The sequence below is a fragment of the Aulostomus chinensis genome, chromosome 2, assembly GCF_037954235.1.
Source record: "Aulostomus chinensis isolate RoL2024-O1b breed Wild chromosome 2, RoL_Achi_v1.0, whole genome shotgun sequence".
In the NCBI taxonomy this organism is placed as follows: domain Eukaryota; kingdom Metazoa; phylum Chordata; class Actinopteri; order Syngnathiformes; family Aulostomidae; genus Aulostomus; species Aulostomus chinensis.
In genome coordinates, this window is record NC_141321.1 from 25,167,086 (window position 1) to 25,188,596 (window position 21,511).

At 41.5% G+C, this 21,511-nt stretch overlaps 1 protein-coding gene across 6 annotated transcripts in view; it reads left to right on the forward strand.

The window, feature by feature from the left end:
- The window catches only part of esrrga (estrogen-related receptor gamma a), a 212,899-nt gene that overhangs the window by 181,539 nt on the left and 9,849 nt on the right, over positions 1-21,511 (forward strand). For all 6 annotated transcript variants that reach the window (XM_086187128.1, XM_086187147.1, XM_086187166.1 and 3 more), the window contains exons 7-8: positions 20,590-20,696; positions 20,784-20,946. In XM_086187128.1, the coding sequence (XP_086043254.1) occupies positions 20,590-20,696; positions 20,784-20,946 (270 nt within the window). The remainder of the gene's footprint in view (positions 1-20,589; positions 20,697-20,783; positions 20,947-21,511) is intronic.

Consider the following 21,511-nt stretch of genomic DNA (forward strand, 5'->3'; position numbering starts at 1 on the left):
TCACACACATATACACACACACACACACACACACACACACACACACACACACACACACACACACACATCCTTCACACTACACATGAATAGAATTTCTGACCAAATCCCCTAAGCTTTAACATGTCTGTGTACTTCTGTGTACAAATACATCTTTTTTTGTCAAGACTTACTGAGTCGTAAGCTATCTTAGAAAGACATTTAGGGAAAGTGGGGAGATTTCAGTTGGTAATCACTTCCTGAGACCGAGGAATGGCTGTTTGAGGAGTAAGACTTGGTTTGAGAGTAAAGGTAAGACTTGGGTTTAGGTTCAGGTTCGGGCCTCTGGTATGCACCCAAAATTTACAAGCATATCGTACGGATGAATTGATTGATGAGTGAAACTGAGAAAAACAAGAGTCTGAATCAAATCTGCAACAAGTGCAATACAGCAAGGCATGATCTTTAGACACCTTGCCTGAGTTCATTTGTGTGTGATCTGATGAGCATTCATTGTTTTTTTCTGTGGCAGCAATCGTAATATTATATGACAAATACAAATATACAAGAAAGAACCACAAGGTACTCTGAACATGCTGACAATAAAGCAGAGCATGCAGTTCTTGAGATATGCAGTAGAATGGGATGTGTTTTAGAGTGTAGTACATCTGTGTCCCGCTTAAGGTCCATCTTCAGAAGAAAAGGATCTGGTCTTATCTGCTTAAACTACCTCTTTTTCTTTATCAATCTGTTCAAAATTGAATCTGAACTGTACAATGTGACCATTTAATAACTGGAAATCCATGAATTAAAAAAAATGGGTCAAAAATTGAGACGGAAACTGATTGAGAATGAGAGATGCCTCTAGCAGTAAAAGGAGAAAATGATAAAATGGAGAGGGAGATGTAAGAGAGAGAGAGAGAGAGAGAGAGAGAGAGATGAAAACCATAATCTGGTTTTAGTGAGAGAGCCTGCTGTGACAGCAGAGTAAGGAAGAGCTGTGTCTCAGATTAACACAGATTAGCACAAAGATTAGTCCTATTGTCAAATGGAGTATGAGAATAGAATAGAATAGAATAGAATAGAATAGAATAGAATGGAATAACTGTTGCCACTGCTCATACAGTATAGGTACAGGAAAAATATCAGATTTGAGGCATAAATACTACTCAGTCATGCTGTGTGGATCCATAACAATATCGTCAATGACATTAGATAACGGTATCTTCAAATGATATGTATTATATCATTACCAATAAATGTGAAAATAAAGAAAAATAGAAAATAGATGGAGGCAGCGAGAAAGGGATGGGAATATACATTTTCTTGTTAGTGTATTGATCGATGTGCTGCTATATGGACAGTAAGCAGACATATATATTGATCCATATACCAAGTATAGCCTTTGAATATTTATTTTTCTCTTTTAAACCAGCATGTAGCTGACTCCAGTACGATCTCCTTTCCTCTAATCTGCCTGGAATGCTTTTTACTCCTGTCACTGTCTCCATACCACTGCATGCTCCTATTGGATGCAACATAAATACAGTAAAAGTCACACACAAACATATACATGATGTATATTTAATGCTTTGCTTTGCATCAGGCTTTTATTTTACGAGTAGGTAGACTCCGCTAACCAGGTTATGTGCTGGGCTGAGTGTGTGCGTTAAGCTTTCTGTGTGGAAGGAGCGAAGCGCAACGATTGCCTGGCGATGGAGAGAAGATGGCGTGATTAGATGAACGAGAGAGGCAATCCACTGCTCTGTTTACAACACTGAACACTGATCTAATACTCTGTCACACACACATACACATAAAGTGATCTACCATTGGAAGAGGCTGTCAGAGTGAGACGTAGGACGTCAGCGTTCTTTATCAGCCACTTACTTACACAAATACACACAGCCAACAATTAAGAGCATTCTCTTACATAAGAATAGAATAGAATAGATCTGTTAACCCTCTTGCGGCTGTCTTGTTTCTTATCTTTTGAAGTGTGTGTGCGTGCGTGCGTGTATGCATGTGACTTACTATGTTCAGGGAGCGCTTGTGAACACACACATGCACACATCTTTGTTCGCTATGGTACAGTAATTTTTTTAATCAAATTGATGGAGAGAGACAGAGAGAGACAGAGAGAAAAAAGACAGAGGCAGAGAGAGGAGAGGTGAAGCCAATTTACGCTTCATGATATGGCTGCGCAGCGCTGCGTACACTGACACACACACATGCACAGACACATAGAGACACACACACACACAGGCTGCGAACAGTGGTAACAACGTGTCAAGGCGAGCGCCAGGCAGCTAATTTGAAGTCATTAGATGTCTGCCGTACTGGCAACAATTTGTTACGCTCACACACGCACAAACACACACACAAAAACACATCACATACGCACACTGAGTTAAGAGCCGTCTGCAGATAGCGAGGAGGCTAAATTGTAAACTAATTTAAACATCACTCAGCGTTAGAGAGGCTGCCTGCAAGACAGGCCCCCGGATAACAAGGCTAGAGTGCGTGTGCAAGTTGTGTGTGTGTGCGTGTGTGTGTGTGTGTGTGTGTGTGTGTGTTACTAGTCATGTTTGACACACAGACTTACCCAACCTACGAGGCTGGTGACAACACACACACACACACACACACACACACACACACACACACACACACACACACACACATTTCTCTTTGATTGGTTCTTTTATTCTAAGGCTACATGTGCATGTGTCTGTGCACATTTCCATACTTATATGGCCTATATGCAAACATTTGATATGTCATTAGGAGAGGAAAATGAGGTTTCACACAGTGTGTGTCTCTTGATACCCCACAAAGAATGGGAAACGAACACACACACATCTCAGGCGTGTGTGTGTGTTTGTGTGTGTGTGAAGAGTGAGGAAGAGGAAAAGCACATTGAAATGCACACAAACACAGTTAAGAAGCCGTTATGTAGAATGAAAAGGGTGGGCAACTAGTGACCCCCCCCCCCCCAAACCGTGAGGTAATACACACATTTTTAGACACACACACAATATGTGGTATCATATGAACAACACACCGTCACGCTCAGGAAACTGTGGTAGTGTGGAAATATCATTGGAGTGATTATTCCGAGGGCGTGAAAGGCCTCGGTGTCCAATAATATGGATTAGTGAAGAGAAGATCTCATTTTAATGGCCCTCCAAGACACAACTCTAGCTGCATGTCAGGCCGCCTGTCATAGTTAAGTGTGTGCACGTGTGAAGGAGGAGCGAGTCAGGTGAGAGAGGAGGAGCAGCAAATATTTTAACAGGAGTGAATGAGAGCGTGAATTAAAAGAAAGAAAGGCCGCCCAGAATGAGCCATTTATCTGCCTGTAGAATTAGTCTTTTCATCCCCCCCCCTCTCTCTCCCTCTCTCTCTCTCTCTCTCTCTCTCTCTCTCTCTCTCTCTCTCTCTCCCCCCCCCTCACTGTAATAACTAAATGACTACCAGGCAGTCATGCTAGCAGCTCTTATCTAAACTTGCGGACACAAAAGGGAAAGACAGACAGGCGAACACTTGACTTGACGAAAGAGCAAGGAATGAACAAATGAATGAATCAAGGAACAAGAGCCAGAACCTATAACACAGTCTATTTTACCAGAACCTGGGGCCTTGCCATAAGTGTTTTTTACAGCCCCTTTCCCCAGTCTTTCTTTATTCAAGAAAGAAATTGCTCTTGGGCTGCCCCCTCTCCCCCCTCCTCTATTCACTTGCTTCCCTATCTCCTCTTACTTGCTCTTTCTTTTCTTACAGTCTTTCTCCTCCTCTTTCTTTCATTCCCTTTCAATTTTGACACTGAGGATAAGCGGTCTATGTGTCGGCAGTAATGCAGTATGATTGAGCTGTAAAAATGGGTGAAGGGAGGTGGAGGGGGGTTGCTGCAGGTTCATTCGTTTAATCGGTCTTTATGGAGATATGGGAGAAGAGGTTTGGGCAGTGGTGGTGGTGATGGGATAGACGGGGGAGATGGAAGTCTTTTCACTTCTTTCTTTCTGTCAGCCAGGGAAGCACATCCAGTTCTTTCTCTTCTTCTTTTAGTCTGTTTAGATTTGGATGTTGTTGAAACCAAGAAGGTGTTGAGATGATGTCTAATCAGTGTAACGCCAGTGATGGTGGCTGTTAGCACTCGTAACGGACTTTGACATTTGCTTCTGCCTAGACCTGGCGTCTTCTTTGCTCATCACTTTTATGTTAAACTGAACCCCAGACTGCATCAGTTTATTCTTCTTTCATCTGTATGTGTGTGTGTGTGTGTGTGTGTGTGTGTATAAGCCCTGAAGCTTTTGAAAACACCTTGCCCAAATACTATCATATGCCATAAACATAACTTAAACCTGGCTGAGAAAATCTCATATGTCTAATTTAGATGTTTTTTTTGTCTCCTAATTGTATGACTTCATTGTTTTTTATTTGTATGATTTGTTTGCTGTGCATATGATGAATTATCATCAGTGACAACTTGTTACTTGATCTGGAAATTCAGTAAATAACAGGGTGAAAGGAAAGGAAGGGGCAAACTGGAGGAAAAGATTTAAAGGAAAGCATTCATGATTGAATGGGGGGTGGGGAGGGTCAGAAATAGGAGGTGAATGGAAAGTAGGGAGGTCACATACATTAGCTCAGTATAACTTAGATACTCCCAAAGAGCCCTGAACACAATACTATTTCAAACCAAAGACTAAATATCTTCAACCTCTCACATGACCTCTCTGGCACTCTGGCTGTCCCTCTCTGATCTGACCTCCTACTCCCTCTCCATGGTACCCTTAACCTCTTCATTATCAAGTCAACCTCATCCCTCAACTCCTTTTTCTCACCCATGCCTCCCGTCTACCCCCACCCACTCATCCTCCCAGCCAGCCATCCTCATTCTCTTTCCTTGGTTCTGTCTCCAAGTATTTCAGACTGATACAGAGATCAGGCTTTGAGTCTGTATCCACCTATAGATTTTGGAACAGTACGATCGACTGCCAATAAGTTGCTCATTGAAACACGCCTTTGTACTAACATTGCTACATCAATGCATTCGCAGCCAATAAACACTGTGCTTTTCTGGTCTTCGTGACCATGTTATAAATGGTTTTCACTTAGTGATTCAGCCAACCAGTCCAACTGTTACCCATTCAGACTGCCAGAAACCCAGTTAGTGAGCCAATCAGTCAGTCAAGCAACTACACAGCCAGTCAATCGGCCAGAAAGACAGCCACTCACTCAGCAAATATTGATTAATAGAAGTGCCTTGCTCCTTTTAGCCAGTCTCAGCAGCCGAGGGGAACCCAAGCACATGGACACACATGAATATACCCACCCTTGACTGTGGAACTGCCACTCACTAAATTAGCTCTGACGCACATTATAACACAATGAGCTGCAAAACATGCTGTGTGTGTGTGTGTGTGTGTGTGTGTGTGTGTGTGTGTGTGTGAGAGAGAGAGAGAGAGAGAGAGAGAGAGAGAGAGAGACTCCAGACTGGTGGTGATGTCACTCTTTGGCCCTCTTCATTAAGTCTTGTGATGTCATCAATCAGCAAATAGGTTGTTGGGCTTTGGGTCAGAGAGTGGTAAATCAGACAAGAAACATTTCTCCACCACCACACATGGATACACTTACACACACACACACAATAGATGTTACTGTTTTTGTGGGGAAATGCTGTTCGTGTGAATTCATTCATTCCTTTCCTGCTTATTCTAATTCAAAAATCAGCCTAAAACCAAATTTAACCCTCAAATATCCATTTAGAATTGAATATCCAGCCCTGTTCCCACAAAGCACTTCACATGTGGGTTACTGGTTTTAAGCCCAACAAATGTAATTAAACTGAGGCCACACACACATTTTCTCTCCTGTAGCTATTTGCTTTCCTCCTCTGTGGCCTTCACTACACGTCTTCACACAACTTCCTCTTTCAAGTTGTCTCTTCTCACCACCCATACTGTTCTGCAATAAAATGCCAGGTCTAAGTAGGTACACATGTAAACTCATAAAAATGCACATATGGGAAATACACATGGACACACACAAACACGCACACACAGGCAGTTTTGGCCCCATTCTGTCTGCTGACACCAGCTCACCTTGACAGTCACAGCACGGTGGGTGCCTCCTCAACACACAAACACACCCACATTCACACAAACGGGGACGAAAACAGATCTGAGTTACAGAGTTTTCTAGCTCTTCTGATCGTTCTCATCATGTCAAAAACAGGGATAGGAACTTTGAAACTTTCATCACACAGACCAAAATACTTCTGTTTTCTATTTTTCATTTAATGAATGATGTCTGTGAAAGCAACAAGAAGCTGAAAACTAAAAAATTTATAACATAATGTGTAATGTCATTGTAATTGAGTTGAAGAATATGTGTACTGTGGGGTGTCGCTCCCAGTACTTAATTGAGCACAACATAAAACATTTTTTTAATGTTTTTTTAGTGAATAAAGTAGTTGTATCTATACTCTAGTAGGGGCATATATTTATCTTTCGTTTTACTCAACATATATTTCTATCCAACACCTGACCATCATAAGTTGTAAGGGTGCATAGCTCTTCTCAATTTTCATTCTGTTCAAATATATTCGAATCAATATCAAACAAGTGGGACCCAATTCAGGAACTGTTATCACAGTCCAAAGTCTCATAAAGGTACTGATACCAACGGTGCTGAACGACACCCAGCCCTTGCCACACAGGACGTCTGCTGGAGTGAGTTTCAAATTCACTATGTAGAGTTGATGAACACAACCATGAAACACAGACTTAAATTGTGACAAGCAGATGAAACACAAAAGGCTTGCATTCTTTTCAGTCAGTATATTTGTGACTCCATCTTTTCCATATTCTAATCAGATTAAGCTCATATATGTGATTTTATTAGAGAACGATTTAGATAATGAGTGAGAATTGCGAGTCCATTGCCTCGACCAAGGTTTTATTTTTTGCTCTCGGTACGTGTGTGTTTCCCATCTCTGTCTCCAGGCTCTATTCATCGAGGTACTACATAACACATTTAGAAGCCAATGTCTAATTTTCAAAGTGTGTGTATTTGTTTATGTGTGAGTGTGTGTCTCATCGTCCACGCTCATGCATAAGCGACGACACCGTGGCCGGCTCTTGCAGCCCATACAAACAAACACATTCCTGTTTGCAGATGAAAACAAATATTGATGAAATCAAATTAGGAAAAGAATATTTGATATCTGATCTTAATGTTTGGATTAAGTTGGGCTTTCTTTATTGGATTAAGCCTGCGGGTGTTTGAAGCATGTCATCAATATGAGAAAACAGAGGATGGAAAACATTATCCTTTTTCTCTGCATTGGTTTATCCTCTTTTCTTTCTCCCTTTGTATTGAATTTTTTTCCTTCTACATTTGTTTCTAGTGTTTTTCTAGTGCTTTAGATGTAATGCTGTGAGATTGGTTAGATTATTTCAATCCATGGATAAGAAAAACGACATAGAATTTCTTCTCACTTCTTAATGAATTAAATCAATACAATAGCAAGCACCTTTTGTTAAAATTAATGTCACAGAACAGAGGACCAGATGCATGATAGAATGATAATGCCAACACAACCAGTCACTGCAATATTAGAAACTCAGTTGCCAGTTTATTTGATATACCTACAGAAAATGAATCCAATAACGTAGAGCACACTTTCATGGAATACTGTGTTTCTTGGCTCTATGTTGTGATGCCTTGTGGTTAAAGAGGAAAAGTATGCCAAATCTGACATCCTGAAACACACACACACACACACACGCAATGTCTGAAGGCATGTTCAGTCTGTGTTGACTCTCCTGTCTGTCCGATGCCCTGTTTGTTTTGTCATCAACATATTGACACGGTTTCCATGACAATGTGCCTGCGATGACACTCAAACACACACAGCTCCTGGTGCCTATCTTAAAACCACACCTAACAGATATATTCAGAAAGAATCACCCTGACACTTGTATTAGCTCCATCAGGTCACACCTTGGTGGTGACACACACCTTATGCCTTTAGAGTAGAGTAACCTGACACATCTTCAGGACACACATGCGCACACACAACTCTCTTCACACATGGTACCAGCTGCTGCTGTTACTGTATCCATGTGTGTCACAGCATGTCAGGCCTGCTTTTAAAATGAAAAGTGGCAGTAAAAGCATAGGAGAAGTCTGTGAACAGGAGCTGGATACAGTCATATACCCAAGTATGCCGGTACACAAAGAAGTATACTAATTAAAGGATTGGTGTCGAATAAAAATCTTCTTTTTCAGAACAGCATTCCATGAAAGCAATCTTATTAATTTAGATGATTTTTTTTTCTTAAATAATTGTGAGATAGATGTGTTTCACTTAAAGTGAGAAAAAACACAAAGTCGGGATATTTGTGCTCAGCAGCCCATTGCTGTTTTTCTTATTAGTTTGATTACATTAGCAAATCAAATTCATTTGTCTATCAGCCTTTGAGACAAAGCCTGCAATCTGAGTACACTGACTAATCTGCATCAAATAATGTCTGTCACAGATACACACACAAATCACATGCCAGAGAGAAGCTGTAAACATACACAAGCCTCCACACACAACATTTACGCTGTTTAATGCACAGACACTGCTAAACAAAATACAAATGCACACACACAGACGTGCAGTTTTATAATGTGACATCAGATGAGCAGTAACAAATAAATCAGCGCACCATCTGAGCCCATCAACATCTAAGTCATCACTAGCAAACAGTCAGCTTTTACTACTTTCAATTTGCTTTTGTGTGCGTGTGTGTGTTCGTGTTTGTGTGTGTGTGTGTGTGTGTGTGTGTGCGTGCTTGAGAAAGAGCAAGAGAGGCAGAGAGAGAGAGAGATGATGTGATGTGATATGATATGCTGGCGGGGCATAAAGATAGATGATCATAATTACGCACAGGCCAAACTCCATTTCAAATCATCATCATCCTATTCTATCTGTTAGAGCGCACATGTACACACTCACTCTCACACATACACACACACACACACACACACGCGCGCACACACACCAAAAGCAATCTAAAAGTTCACACACATACAGACTCACAGACATTCACACACACACACACACACATGCACACATATATATCACACACCTATGCATGCAGCAAATCTAGTGGAAGAAGGGAAAGGGTTGTCATGACATCACATTATTTCTGTCGGTTCATGCAAAGTTCACAGACAGGCATGAAATAGTTATTCCCTCCCTCTCTGTTTGTCTATACACCCTTCCTCAGTCTTTCTTTCTGCATTTCTCCTTTTCCTGTCTTTTTCTCATTCATTACCTTCAGCTTTTTCTTTCTTCCAGTCTTTCTCCTCTTCCTTTTTCATACTCTTCTATCACCATTGCTTCTGGATGTTTTTTTTCCTCCCTACCTCTTTAAATGATTCTCTTCACTTATGTCCTTCTATCCTCCTCCAGGCAGCCTCCAACATCATACAAGTTCTGACATCAGGCAAAAGAAAGGCTTTCTAATAAACAAAAATCCAACATCTCATAAACATCATAATATTTACAACCACACAATGTGTTGATTTTGCATTCAGCCTTAGATTTTGGCATCTGGCATACTTTGGATTTTAAAGTCAGCCTGAATTTCATGTTCAAATAAAACATTCCCCTCTGACATTGAATTAGCTCTTTGCTCCTCCCACTCCTCTTTCTTCTAACCCACCCAGGTTGCTCTCTCTTCCTCTTCCATTTACCATCCCTTGTTCTTAAATAACAGTCTGGAAAATTCATCCCTTCCGTCAGGGAATAAGCAGGTGGGAAAATGGGGCTGTCAGCAGCTGGAGACGACTAAGGCCTCATCATGCACAACAGACACACACATACACACACACACACACACAGGGAAATCATATAAATAATAAACAAAGATAAATTGACAGTTATACACCCTATCAACATACACGAGGAAATACCTGCACATAGGCAGCAGTTTGAGACTAAACCGTTAAATGTGTGAGACTCAACAGTGATGAACGACATTCGAAAAGAGTTTTTTTTTTTAGTTTCATCAGTTTGTAAAGCTTGTTCACATCCCAGTTGTATATGCTCAACCGTCCTCGTTCTCTTATTTCTTTGTGAGATTTATTCATTGGTGATCAACATTAGTGTGTGTGTGTGTGTGTGTGTGTGTGTGTGTGTGTGTGTGTGTGTGTGTGCGCGCGCGCGTGCACCTGTGCATGCTTGAGTGCATGCGCTCTGTGCAGCAATGATACATCCGTATATAACTGTCACTTCCCAATTTCTGGACCTAGAGACACAAAAACAACAACAACACACACACAAACACACACAGCAGTAATGATGCGTGCGTGTGTGTGTGTGTGTGTACGTGTGTGTGTGTATGTGTGTGCGTTACGATGTCACTTTCCACCTTCTGGACCAAGAAAACACACGCACACACATGCGCACACACACACACACACACACACTCACACAAGCACACTCGCAGCCAAACACAAACACAGCAGTAATAATGTATGAATGTATGTATTTTGGGGTCTGTTTAATCTTGATGAGATGTTTCATCTGCAGGCTGCTATCACAGCTGGCTGCCTTATTGTCTGGGTCAGACTGATATGTGTGTGTGTGTGTGTGTGTGTGTGTGTGTGTGTGTGCGTGCTTTCGTGCATGCTCGTTTTTCAATTGCCATTCTTTAACTGCGTCTGCATGAACATGTTTCTGTCTGCAAAAGAGCAGACACATTTCTTCAAGCTAAACAAAGACATACCTTCATGAACAATATGTACGAAATGCATACATATCGTGTATGTGTGTGTGTGTGCTGTCCATCAAGCCACACACTGAGCCGTACCAAACCATTGGCTTGGTTGCTGATGATGACATATGAGTTCCTGGCCTTGGTAATGGCTGTTAAATCTCATAATTACACGCTTCTTTATTGCAATGCATAATGACCCTGCAGCGCTATTGGACAATTAATTAAGATTTTCAGCCCAGGCTTTTTCAGGCCCAGATGAGGAGGTGGAATGAGGTCTAATGTTCTTGTCTTGGAGCGAGGACATTAAGGCATGATGCTGTAGGTTAGACGGCTGTTTCTCTGTGTGCATTTGTTTTCATCTCTGTCTCTTTGTTCTTTCTCTCTTCATTCCTCTGTTGTTGAGCCTTTCCTCTCAATGCTTGTCCTGGATGATGATATTGAGGACCGTATCTCTAATCTGTGAATGGTAAATTAATCCCTGTGGAGTTTCTGCAATTCTCTCTCTATGGAAAGCTACGGGGGATTAGGAGGATAGAATCAACACAGCCTAATAATCTCATACAGACAAGAGCCCAGGAAGGAGACCATTGGGTTTTTGCTTCTAAGCCACAATCAGCAATTTTTTTATCCATAAATCAACAGTTTTCTAGCGTAAAAGACTGAAAAGATCTATTTTAAAACAGTAAAAACTATGTTGTGCCACGTATGTCTGAAGATTTAATTTAGTTTATGTCAGAATTTACTTTTCACGTCTTTATTTGTTTGGTTCCCTCCTATAATGTAAGGTTTGCGGTAAATTTGACATACTGTTTCATCCCATTTCATCCAGTGTGTGTCTTATCCAGTGGTCTGGATAGCAGGACATTTGCTGATGATTGGACTCGAGATTTTCTCTTTTCAGAAAAAATATTATTGCGGCCTATTGTTTGGTAAAGGTAATCCACCAAGAGATCAATAAACTTTCACAACCCTGTTAATTGAACAAACTGGGAAATGAATTCATCACATAGATATTTGTCATCACAAAGAGCTTATAACACTGCTGTTGTCTTCACGTGTGTTACTACTGTATTTTGATGCTCTACCAGCTCATAAATTTATATCTGTGGCTACTTACAATGCAATACTGTCTGATCAGGTGTTGCTGACGATAGATCAGAGGAAATCCACGTTTGTTTAATGTGTCTTTTTTTCTTGAGGTCTGAGGTATATTTTAGACTTGCACACTTCCAAACTAATTCCTCGTCATTCTTGATATCTCATTACCCTTTTTTTCGCCCCATTTTTCAACTCAGTGTTGTTTTGTCTCCAAAAATGTCTGTCAGCAGTGTCTGTGTAAGAGAGAGAGAAAGAGAGACAGTGAAAGTCGGTGTGACTAAGCTAACACACTCGCGCGCGCGCACACACAAACACACACATACGGTGGTCAATCTTGCCTGCATCAGCACTGTATTGTTGAAGAGAAGGGCAGGAAGCAGAGGTAGCAGATGAATGGAGGATGGATGGATTGAGTTAAATAGAAAGTTGAAACTGAAGATAAGAAAAGACAATGGTGAAAGACGGGAATTGCCAAGAAATGAGTTTGTGTACAAGGTTTAAATCACCAAAATATTCTTAAATCCATAATTCACGTATGCAGAATGTTTGACTCTATACAGAGAAGAGAAGACTCAGCAGAGCTACACACACACACACACACACACACACCTCAATCACACTATTTGACATGGCCCTGGTGGAACTGGAAGTGGGTAATTAAAATGTAAATATTGATATTTTATTATTTGAAATGGCTCCAGTGCAATGCTCTTAATGTCACTCCATCTGTCGTCTCTACGGAGACTTGGGCTTGCCCTCGACGATCTACTGCCCCCACAGAAGCAACCTCACCACAGCAACAACTATAACACTCGAAAACCCTCTCCGTGTAACCACATTTCCAATTTGGGTCTAATTAAGTATTAAATATTAGCACCCACAACCACAGAGGCAGCACACACTGCGATGCAGTTCTCTTCTCCACCTCTGACTCTCCCACTGTCTCTATTTCACACACACGCACGTGCACACACACATTCACAGGGCATGCTTCTCCACTACAGCAATGGGAAGATTTTAAGTGTTAATCTTGCAGTGCTGCTGATGGTGTCTAATGTATGCAATTAACAGTCAGCCAGGGCTGAGGGTTTGGTAATTAGCTGGCTGTTCACACTGATTAGAGGCTACCGCAACCCTATGACTGCTCGACTCTCCCCGAGGCCGCACAGAGGAAAAAAGGGGGGTTGGTTGAAGGAGAGGGGGAGGGTAGAAGGGTAAAGAAAGAGAGAAAAGATATTTTAGCCAACAATGTGAGAGGTGGTGAAGGCAATCATGCATTATTGTGTGCACCATAAGAATTCATGTGCAATATAAATACAGACATTGAACAAGATTTATTTCATATTTGTTCAAAAATCAGTTTGTATTTTCTGTCATTGATTCACACACTATGAAAGACACAGAGAAGCTATGTCAAGCAAGTGGTTAGTAGAGACTAACAAGACAAGATTAACAATAAATAAAACTTGATCATTATATCAGCCAGTCAATGTTTTAATGACTCAGCGCAATTTGGTTGATTGACAGAAACAAGACATTGAGGAAAAAAAGAAGGTGCACCATTATAGTGTGGCTCTAATGTCCTTCTTCGAGAGCTGCTGGTCAAAGCACAACATTTCTGTTTCTTCTTCCACTCTGCTCATTTTCAGAGGCCTGTGTTCATCATGAGTTTGACGTTGGTCAACAAACAATAACAAACTTGCAGCCTGTGCAGATTATTACACACATTGATTCTAATTCAGGAAAAGGAAGATGAAAGAAGGAACCTGGTTCTGTTCTTCTCATCTCTAGTTTTTGATACAGCAATGTAATTTTTAACACCTGAGTAACACCTCATTTATTTTGTGAACTTCCATCTATTAATCTTCACATGTAAGTGAATATATACATATAACAGTGTCTGTGTGTGTGTGTTTGTGTGTGTGTGTGTGTGTGTGTGTGTGTGTGTGTGTGTGTCCTGGGTGGAGTGTAACTTTAAGCCCTTCTAAATTAGCTAGTTCTCTGGGTAGATTTGTTTCCATCTCGTTGCGCATCTCTGTGTAATTGGGTCAGCTGGTGAGTGTGTGCGTGTGTGTGTGTGTGTATGTGTGTGTGTGCGTGCGTGTGTGTGTGCGCGCGTGTGTGACAGCATTTGCCGATGTGTTTCTCTCTGTGTGTAGATCTTGTGTCTGTTGTTTGAGCTTGGCCAAAGCCATCACAGGGGGTCCGTGTTCATTTGGGCCGGCGTCTGGCCGTATGGTACAAAACAGTTTGAGGTGTGCAAACAGGCACACACATAAACACACACTCAAACATGCCCTGGAAAATCATCACAAGGGAGCACTTGCATTACCCAGCATGCAACAATGTGCACAGTAAAATGAATTTAAAGGAAACCGTGTACAGAGTGTGGAGAGAACTGGAGCCATGGAACAAAGTATGCATACAGAACAAACACAGCAGACACACATGCCGGGCGGTGATGTTCTGGTAACTGTTGGGAACTTCACATGTCCTAATGCAATCTCTATCTCAGTGGGCCAGTCGACTTAAATCTGTCCCCTGCAGAACACATTATGTGTACGTGCTGCACACAATCCTTAGCTCTCCTCTGGCCTACAATGAGACACTAGCTGGTCATAAAAAAGTTGGCATACAACACTGAGAATTATTAAACAAGGAAATGCTACAATACCCTAAAACTTTAAGATCTAACTAACCCCTTTTAGAATTTGCATGTATTTTTTGGTTTTTAACAATTCAAATTTGGATTTGATTTATCTTTGGGTTTGTTTTGGAGGAACCTTTTTATCTTTTTTTGTCATGAAAAGAAGTTCTTTTTCCTCCAGCTGTGTTTGCTGAAGATATTGTAGTCATTTTGAAATATCAAATTGGAAAAAAAAATTATGGAAAATATGTGGGAGAAAAAAGTTAAACAGAAAAAAGTTTTTACTTTCACTTGAGGTGTATTTTTAAAAAGTTAATGTGCTTACCGGTATTCTGAAACTCCCATTCATGAATATACATGTTGACAAGCTTTGATACGGACTAAATGAGGGAGGAGCTGTAACTGTGTGTCTGTAAGATGGAAGAGAGACAGACACAAACTCAGAGTGTATCTCACTGACCCAAAATTCATTTAAAGGTAGTGGATGGACATCTATATATTTTCCATGTGTTAGATTCTTTTTTTAATGTTTGTTTTTTTTGGACGGTTTTGTGAATATTTGGATTGTTCGTTACATTTGAACTGAATACCAACTCCTGCCACAAATGGAGCACCTCCTTTACTTTTTTGGCGGTACTTGCAGTTATGAGTTTGTACTCCACAACATCACAGTTTATGGAAATGTCACACTCACCTGAAGTGGTTCTTTCAGTTTCTCTAAATGCGGATTTAGTCTCATTGTCTTGTGTAACATTTGTGTGACCGTGTGTGAAGATTATTGCTACTGTCTCAATAAATGTGTGAATCTTGGTTGTTACATTGTTCTGAGAAGTCAGTTATTGTGTCCTGAGGACGTGATCAAAAGTGACAGATCACCGTGTCTCCAGTGAGAGAGCACGCAGGGGCCCTGCTACCTCCAAGTGTACAGATGGACCACATCAGTGTCTGTTCACATTCATAACCTATTTATGCAGGGGGAAAATAGTGAATTCAGGATTTTTACTGATTTTACGTAAATGACAGCTGCCATGTCGGCTTTATACAAATGTAACCAAAGAGAAGAATAAGGATTACATAGAGAGTAGAGAGTTATTATGAACAACTGGAGAACACAAGTGATGATTGTTGAAATTAAGGATGACTGATTGTTGATGCCGTGCAACAATGTAGAGTAGATGATAGTAATGGCTTCAAGGGTCTTGAAACTTCTGATTTGTATATCTTCACTTGGTATTTTGACTTTAATTTCATGATTTATTTCAATATTAAAAAAAAAAAACCTTCCAAGGGTGTTTTTTTTTTTAATTAACTCACTGTCTACAGTAAATGTCCACCAAAGTGCAAATCCTGATTTCCACTTCAGTGACAGTCTGTTAAGACAAGTCATGTGTTAACAACTCGGTACAGATCAGCATTGCAGCCCGTTTTCACACCTGTCACATGAATACACACACACACACACGCACATTCAATAACCCCCTTTGACACAACAGTTAGTGCATACATTCATAGACACTATCACACAAACACACACAGACTCACATGCATAGACAGATATCCTAAATGCTACAAACTGTACACACACAGGTGCACAGATACTCATAAGCATCAGAATAGTTCTCCCCGGTTCCCATTTGCCCTGTAACCACAAGAAAACAAATGTTGGCCTGGTGGCCATGTGTTTGTGTGTGTGTGTGTGTGTGTGTGTGTGTGTGTGTGTCTGTGTAGCAACTGGGGCGTGAGAGAGGGCTATCCTGTGTATGTGTGTGTGTCTGTGTGTGTTTGTGTGTGTGCCAGACTGTTGTGCGGTCTCGGGTGTAAACGTGCAGTCAGGACTCATTTGGCAGACAAACAGGCCGCAGGGTGGCTGGGGAATCGACGTGTGTTTGTGTGTTTGTCTTTATGCGTGTATCTGATAGAGCAAAGGGAAGAGAAAAAAAGTGCGCGAGAGCAAGCAGCAGAAGTTAAGTCTGCATGAGTGCACTGCAGCCTCTTTCTGTCAGACCAGTGTACTGTATGGCACATGGACACACACATACCTTCACACTCTTTTTAGCCTCATAGATACAGTACACGCAAGCACGGTAGTGACTCACCCAAGTATACACACATACGTTAACTCGTGGAGCTCGTACACTTTCTGGTAGTCCTCAGTGAATTTGCTTGTTCTGATGGATATCATCAACAATTGTGGACTAAAAGGCCAAAGAACCACCAATCAGAGCAGAGGAATGTAGCTTAGTAGAGACTGGATTTGAACTCTCGAGTCACATGACTTGACTCAAGTGTGAGGACTTGAGCTTTGCTCGTGTAACACTGATGAAAGACTCAACATTGGTGTGATATTAATGACTTACTTGGACTTGAGACAGATTACCAGATAATACAAATCTTTACTGACTTAATATTGAGAAATTAAGGATGAGTACTTGATTTGACATATTTATTTTGATCATGTAAATGACAATACAATAAAGACATAAAAAATAAGCTAATAGTAATAATAAGAGGTGAACAACGAGAACTGAAAACAAAACAAACAGAACAATGATTTTCGTCTGCTATTCATTAACTACTCAATTTACATGAACGGAAAGGAGAAGGAAGAAGTAACTAATCTACTCCCACCCCCTAAAAGTCAACTATTGTTTCTAATAATGTATGACTAGATTTATAATGTTAGGGCCATACTGGTGGACTTGGCGACTTGGACAAGCAGATGGCCAGAGGCCAACACCCAAGGCAGCACTCATGGTGGGGGCAAGTCTGCAAATAATTAAATTTGGACTCAAGGATTATGTTGCCAATGGCAGTAGTAAGAGGAGCACAGCAGTGACTGACCACCACGGCATCCAACTTCTAGCTTGGGTTTATAGTTCTTTAGTTCTAAATTTTTTCCTCTGGATGTTTCCTATTTTATTTCAGTATTTATTCAGTCTCTCTAACCAGCAAAAACTTGACCAGTGAGGATCATGCAAAATTGAATTCCATGTATGAGCAGGTTGCCCACCAAGCAGTGATGTTGAACTACAATATATTTCAAGATCATCACTACAAATTCACTCTGAATACACAAGTACACTTTAAATGGTCCATAAATACAACAATGTTTATAATTTGAAAATTTCTCGACAAATAACCCCAATGTAAGTGGGATGATGCTTTGTCTATTATTGATTACATGTTTAAGGACAGCTTTAAACTTCGTTGTGTGTTACTGTATGTTCAAATGAGCCAACCATCACCTCACACACACACACACACACACAGACACACACACACACACACACACACACACACACACACACACACACACACACAAACTTCCACACATAGTATGAGATGCCTTATCAACAATGGGCAGAAAGGAAATGTAATTAGAGCCAAACAAGAAACCTTCTTTTGTCAAGTGAAATCACAGGTATGAAAGAAAGGTCTCCACCCCTCCCACCAACAACCCCTCTCTCCCCCTTTTACTTTCTTGTCTCCTTCCTCTCACTCTTTCTGGTGCTCTCTCTCCATCAATACCTCTCTCTCCCCATCATCAGCACTAAATTCCCATTGATGTTTCTTTTCTTCTGCTGTATCGATCGCTTCATGAGAAGGAGGGGAGGGAGGGAAGAAGGGAGAGATGGCGTTATCTGTTAATTAATTTGTCCTGAAGCTGGCCACCTATTAATCAGACAGATAAGAGGCATTGGATGGCTGAACGGCACAGACAGGCTGGTGGGGAGGGGGGTGGGGGGGTGGAGGGGGGCTCGGGCAAGCATGCATTAACACACACACAAACACATAGGAGTACATGCAGACAAAGACACACAAGCAGAGACTCACAGAAGCAGATGTATTGGAATGTATGCATATACACACATGCTGAAGAAACAACACAGCGGCCCAGTTACACACATTCATGCACACATCACGGGCACGCGCAACTGACACGCACATTCACACACAAACCTGATAAAAATCATTGATGTACCTCAATAAGTAAACCTGCACTTTCAGCTCAATAAATGAATCGCAGAGATTTTAATTATTGGTATCTCCTGTTGCAAGCATGTGCGTGCGTCTGTCTTTATATGCGTAATTATGACAGTTAAGTCTCAATGTACAGATTTTCACCCAGTCGTGTAGGCATGTTTTAACATTTGTATCTAGTCTGCTGCACTTGTGTATTTGTGTTTCTGTAACTGTGTTTTGTGCGACTTCTTTTCCACCCATGTGTGCCACCATTGGATCAAATTCCACCAGAGGGATGTGTGCAAATTGATTGAACCCCCAACACTGCCTCCAAAACGAGAGCGCTAAACACACACACACACACACACACGCACACAAACACACAACAGACAAGTTAAAACACATAAGCAGTGACACCATTAAATGATATTAACCCCTAACTCTTTTCATCGTTCTCTTGACCCCAGGGTTTGAAAGGATTCAAGAGTGTGTGTTAATTTTAGCAATGCCACCACTTATTCCCCCTGCCTACAATGAGTGGTGAAGTCCTAAGAATCCCCTGAAGACATCTGCCTCGGTGTATGAAATGTGTTTGTGTGTGAGTGTGTGCGCATGACCCCCTTAAGAAATTCACCTCTAATCCCTTCTGATGATTTCATTAAGTGGAAGAAGACACTGCCAGTTGGCAACGATACTGCTCCCTTCACTGTGGTGTGTGTGTGTGTGTGTGTGTGTGTGTGTGTGTGTGTGTGTGTGTGTGTGTGTGTGTGTGTCAGTCATACACGTTTGGATTACTTCCAGTACATTTCTGTCTATGCTTATGTTGTATGCAAGTGTGTAAGAGTCTCCACAGATGTGTCTATCAGTATGTGTGTTTGAGATGTCAATAGTTGTGGATGGAATGAATTAGAGCACACAACAAACAACAATAGCCCACAACCTGGACATAATGAGACGCCTGCCATTACCCATCAACACGCTGAGAGATAAGAGCCCCTATAACACACATGCACACACACACACTCTCACACACACCCTACATCTCAAGAGGAGGCTCATTGTAGCAGATGTTGTTGAAGAAATATCTTCCTTCTTATCTGTCTGCTCTACCTGGCAGGATGCATATCCAAAACAAACACACGCTCGCGCATGCACACACACACTAGAGGGCTGCAGCACGGCCTGACAGGCGTGCTCACATGGGCCACCATCTTTGCCTTTTTTATTGCATGCGCGCACATGCGCACACTCACACACACACACTCAAATATAGACAGGTGTGAATGGACAGGTGTGTGAGGAGAGGACAGCTGTGAGGAAAGGTGTAAGTGGGCAGGTGTTCCATTAAAGAGATGGAGAGAGAGATGGAGAGAGAGAGAGATGGAGAGAGAGAGTCAACAAGCAAGAGAGAGTGTTTAGTTGACGATATGCAATGAAGAATCAACAATCCAAAGAAAATGGCATCATATGTAGTGTCTTCCAAATAAAAAGAGAATAAAGAACATAATAAAATCAGATGAAGGGTAAAGTTAATAATGTGAAAGAGAACGAGACCTGAAAAGAGCTATGGTGAGAGAGAATTGTACCAAGATGGATAGAAAAACAGTGATGTTGGAATCAGTCTAACAGAGTTGATGGTGAGTTGTAGAGAGATAAAACAGCATGGATTGTACTGACATATAGACATAGGCAAATAGAAAAAACATGGATTGACACTGAGGAAAACAGGAATTTTGAAGCATTCGCTGCAATTAGTGTGTGTGTGAGTGTTGCAGCAGTGATGGCCAACATTGATCCATGGAGGTTGTGTCAGGGGGAGATAAGGCCTGCCTTTCCCCGGAGAACAGCCCTGGGCACAGGGGAGGTAGGAGAGGCAGAGGAAGTGAAGGAGGAATCCTCTGGATAGAGGAAGGGGGGAAGGAGGGAGGGAGGTGATGTTTGACCCTGTCCACTTCAAAACAGCTCTTTTTCTTTCTTGTTTCACTCTCAAATCTCATTAGTTTAAAAGCCACATTTTCACTACAACTAAACAACAGTTCCCAAAATCAGACTGCTCACCTCTTTTGAAAATAATCTTACAGCCAAACCGTTCATCTGCTTTTCTCCTCTATCACTTTTTACCAGGTTTCTCTACGCTGTCATTGGCAGACCAGATGAGTCTACTGCAGAGCGCATGGATGGAGATCTTGATCTTGCGTGTTGTGTACCGCTCACTCTCCTTCGAAGACAAGGTTCGTTTCTTTGGCATTCCGAATATCAATATTCCAGTGTATTCAGGCATGTTTCCACTCTCACCACCTGCCTTTGTACCTCTGTAGTTGGTGTATGCTGAGGACTACATCATGGACGAGGACCAGTCAAAGCTTGCTGGTCTTCTGGACTTGAACAATGCCATCCTCCAGCTGGTTAAAAAATATAAAACGATGAAACTGGAGAAGGAAGAATTTGTCACACTCAAGGCCATTGCTTTGGCTAACTCAGGTTTGAAATTGTGATGTTTCACCCATCTGAAGATTTGTGTTAGTGTATGTTCATGTGAGCTCACCAGTGGCGGGGAAAGGGTTAATGTCAGGACTCTCTGGTCCAGTGGGACTCATTTAAGCTGAAACATCAATGGACTAATTTCAATACTCGACACCCAAACACAAATACACAACTGGGACACTTTCGCACAAACATTTTTGTCGTTATGATAAAAACATCTTGCCTCAGAGATCTCAACCTCATGATTGCACAACTCTTATAATAATACATGCGTACACCAACACAGGCACACGACAAAACACACATGCACACATACCCACCTTGCAGCCCTTAACAAAGTGGCGATCCCTTTTACAATTAGCATAGTCGTCTCTTCAGATGCCTGTTAAATAAGGTGAAATCGTTAGAACCCAAAGTCTGTCGATAAAGCCCCCTCTCTGATGTGTCCAGCTGCATCGACAGCTGACTGACACACACCCCCACTCACACACACTTGCATACACACACTTGCACACACACACACACACACACACACACACCTCCTTCCTCCCATGACCCGTCT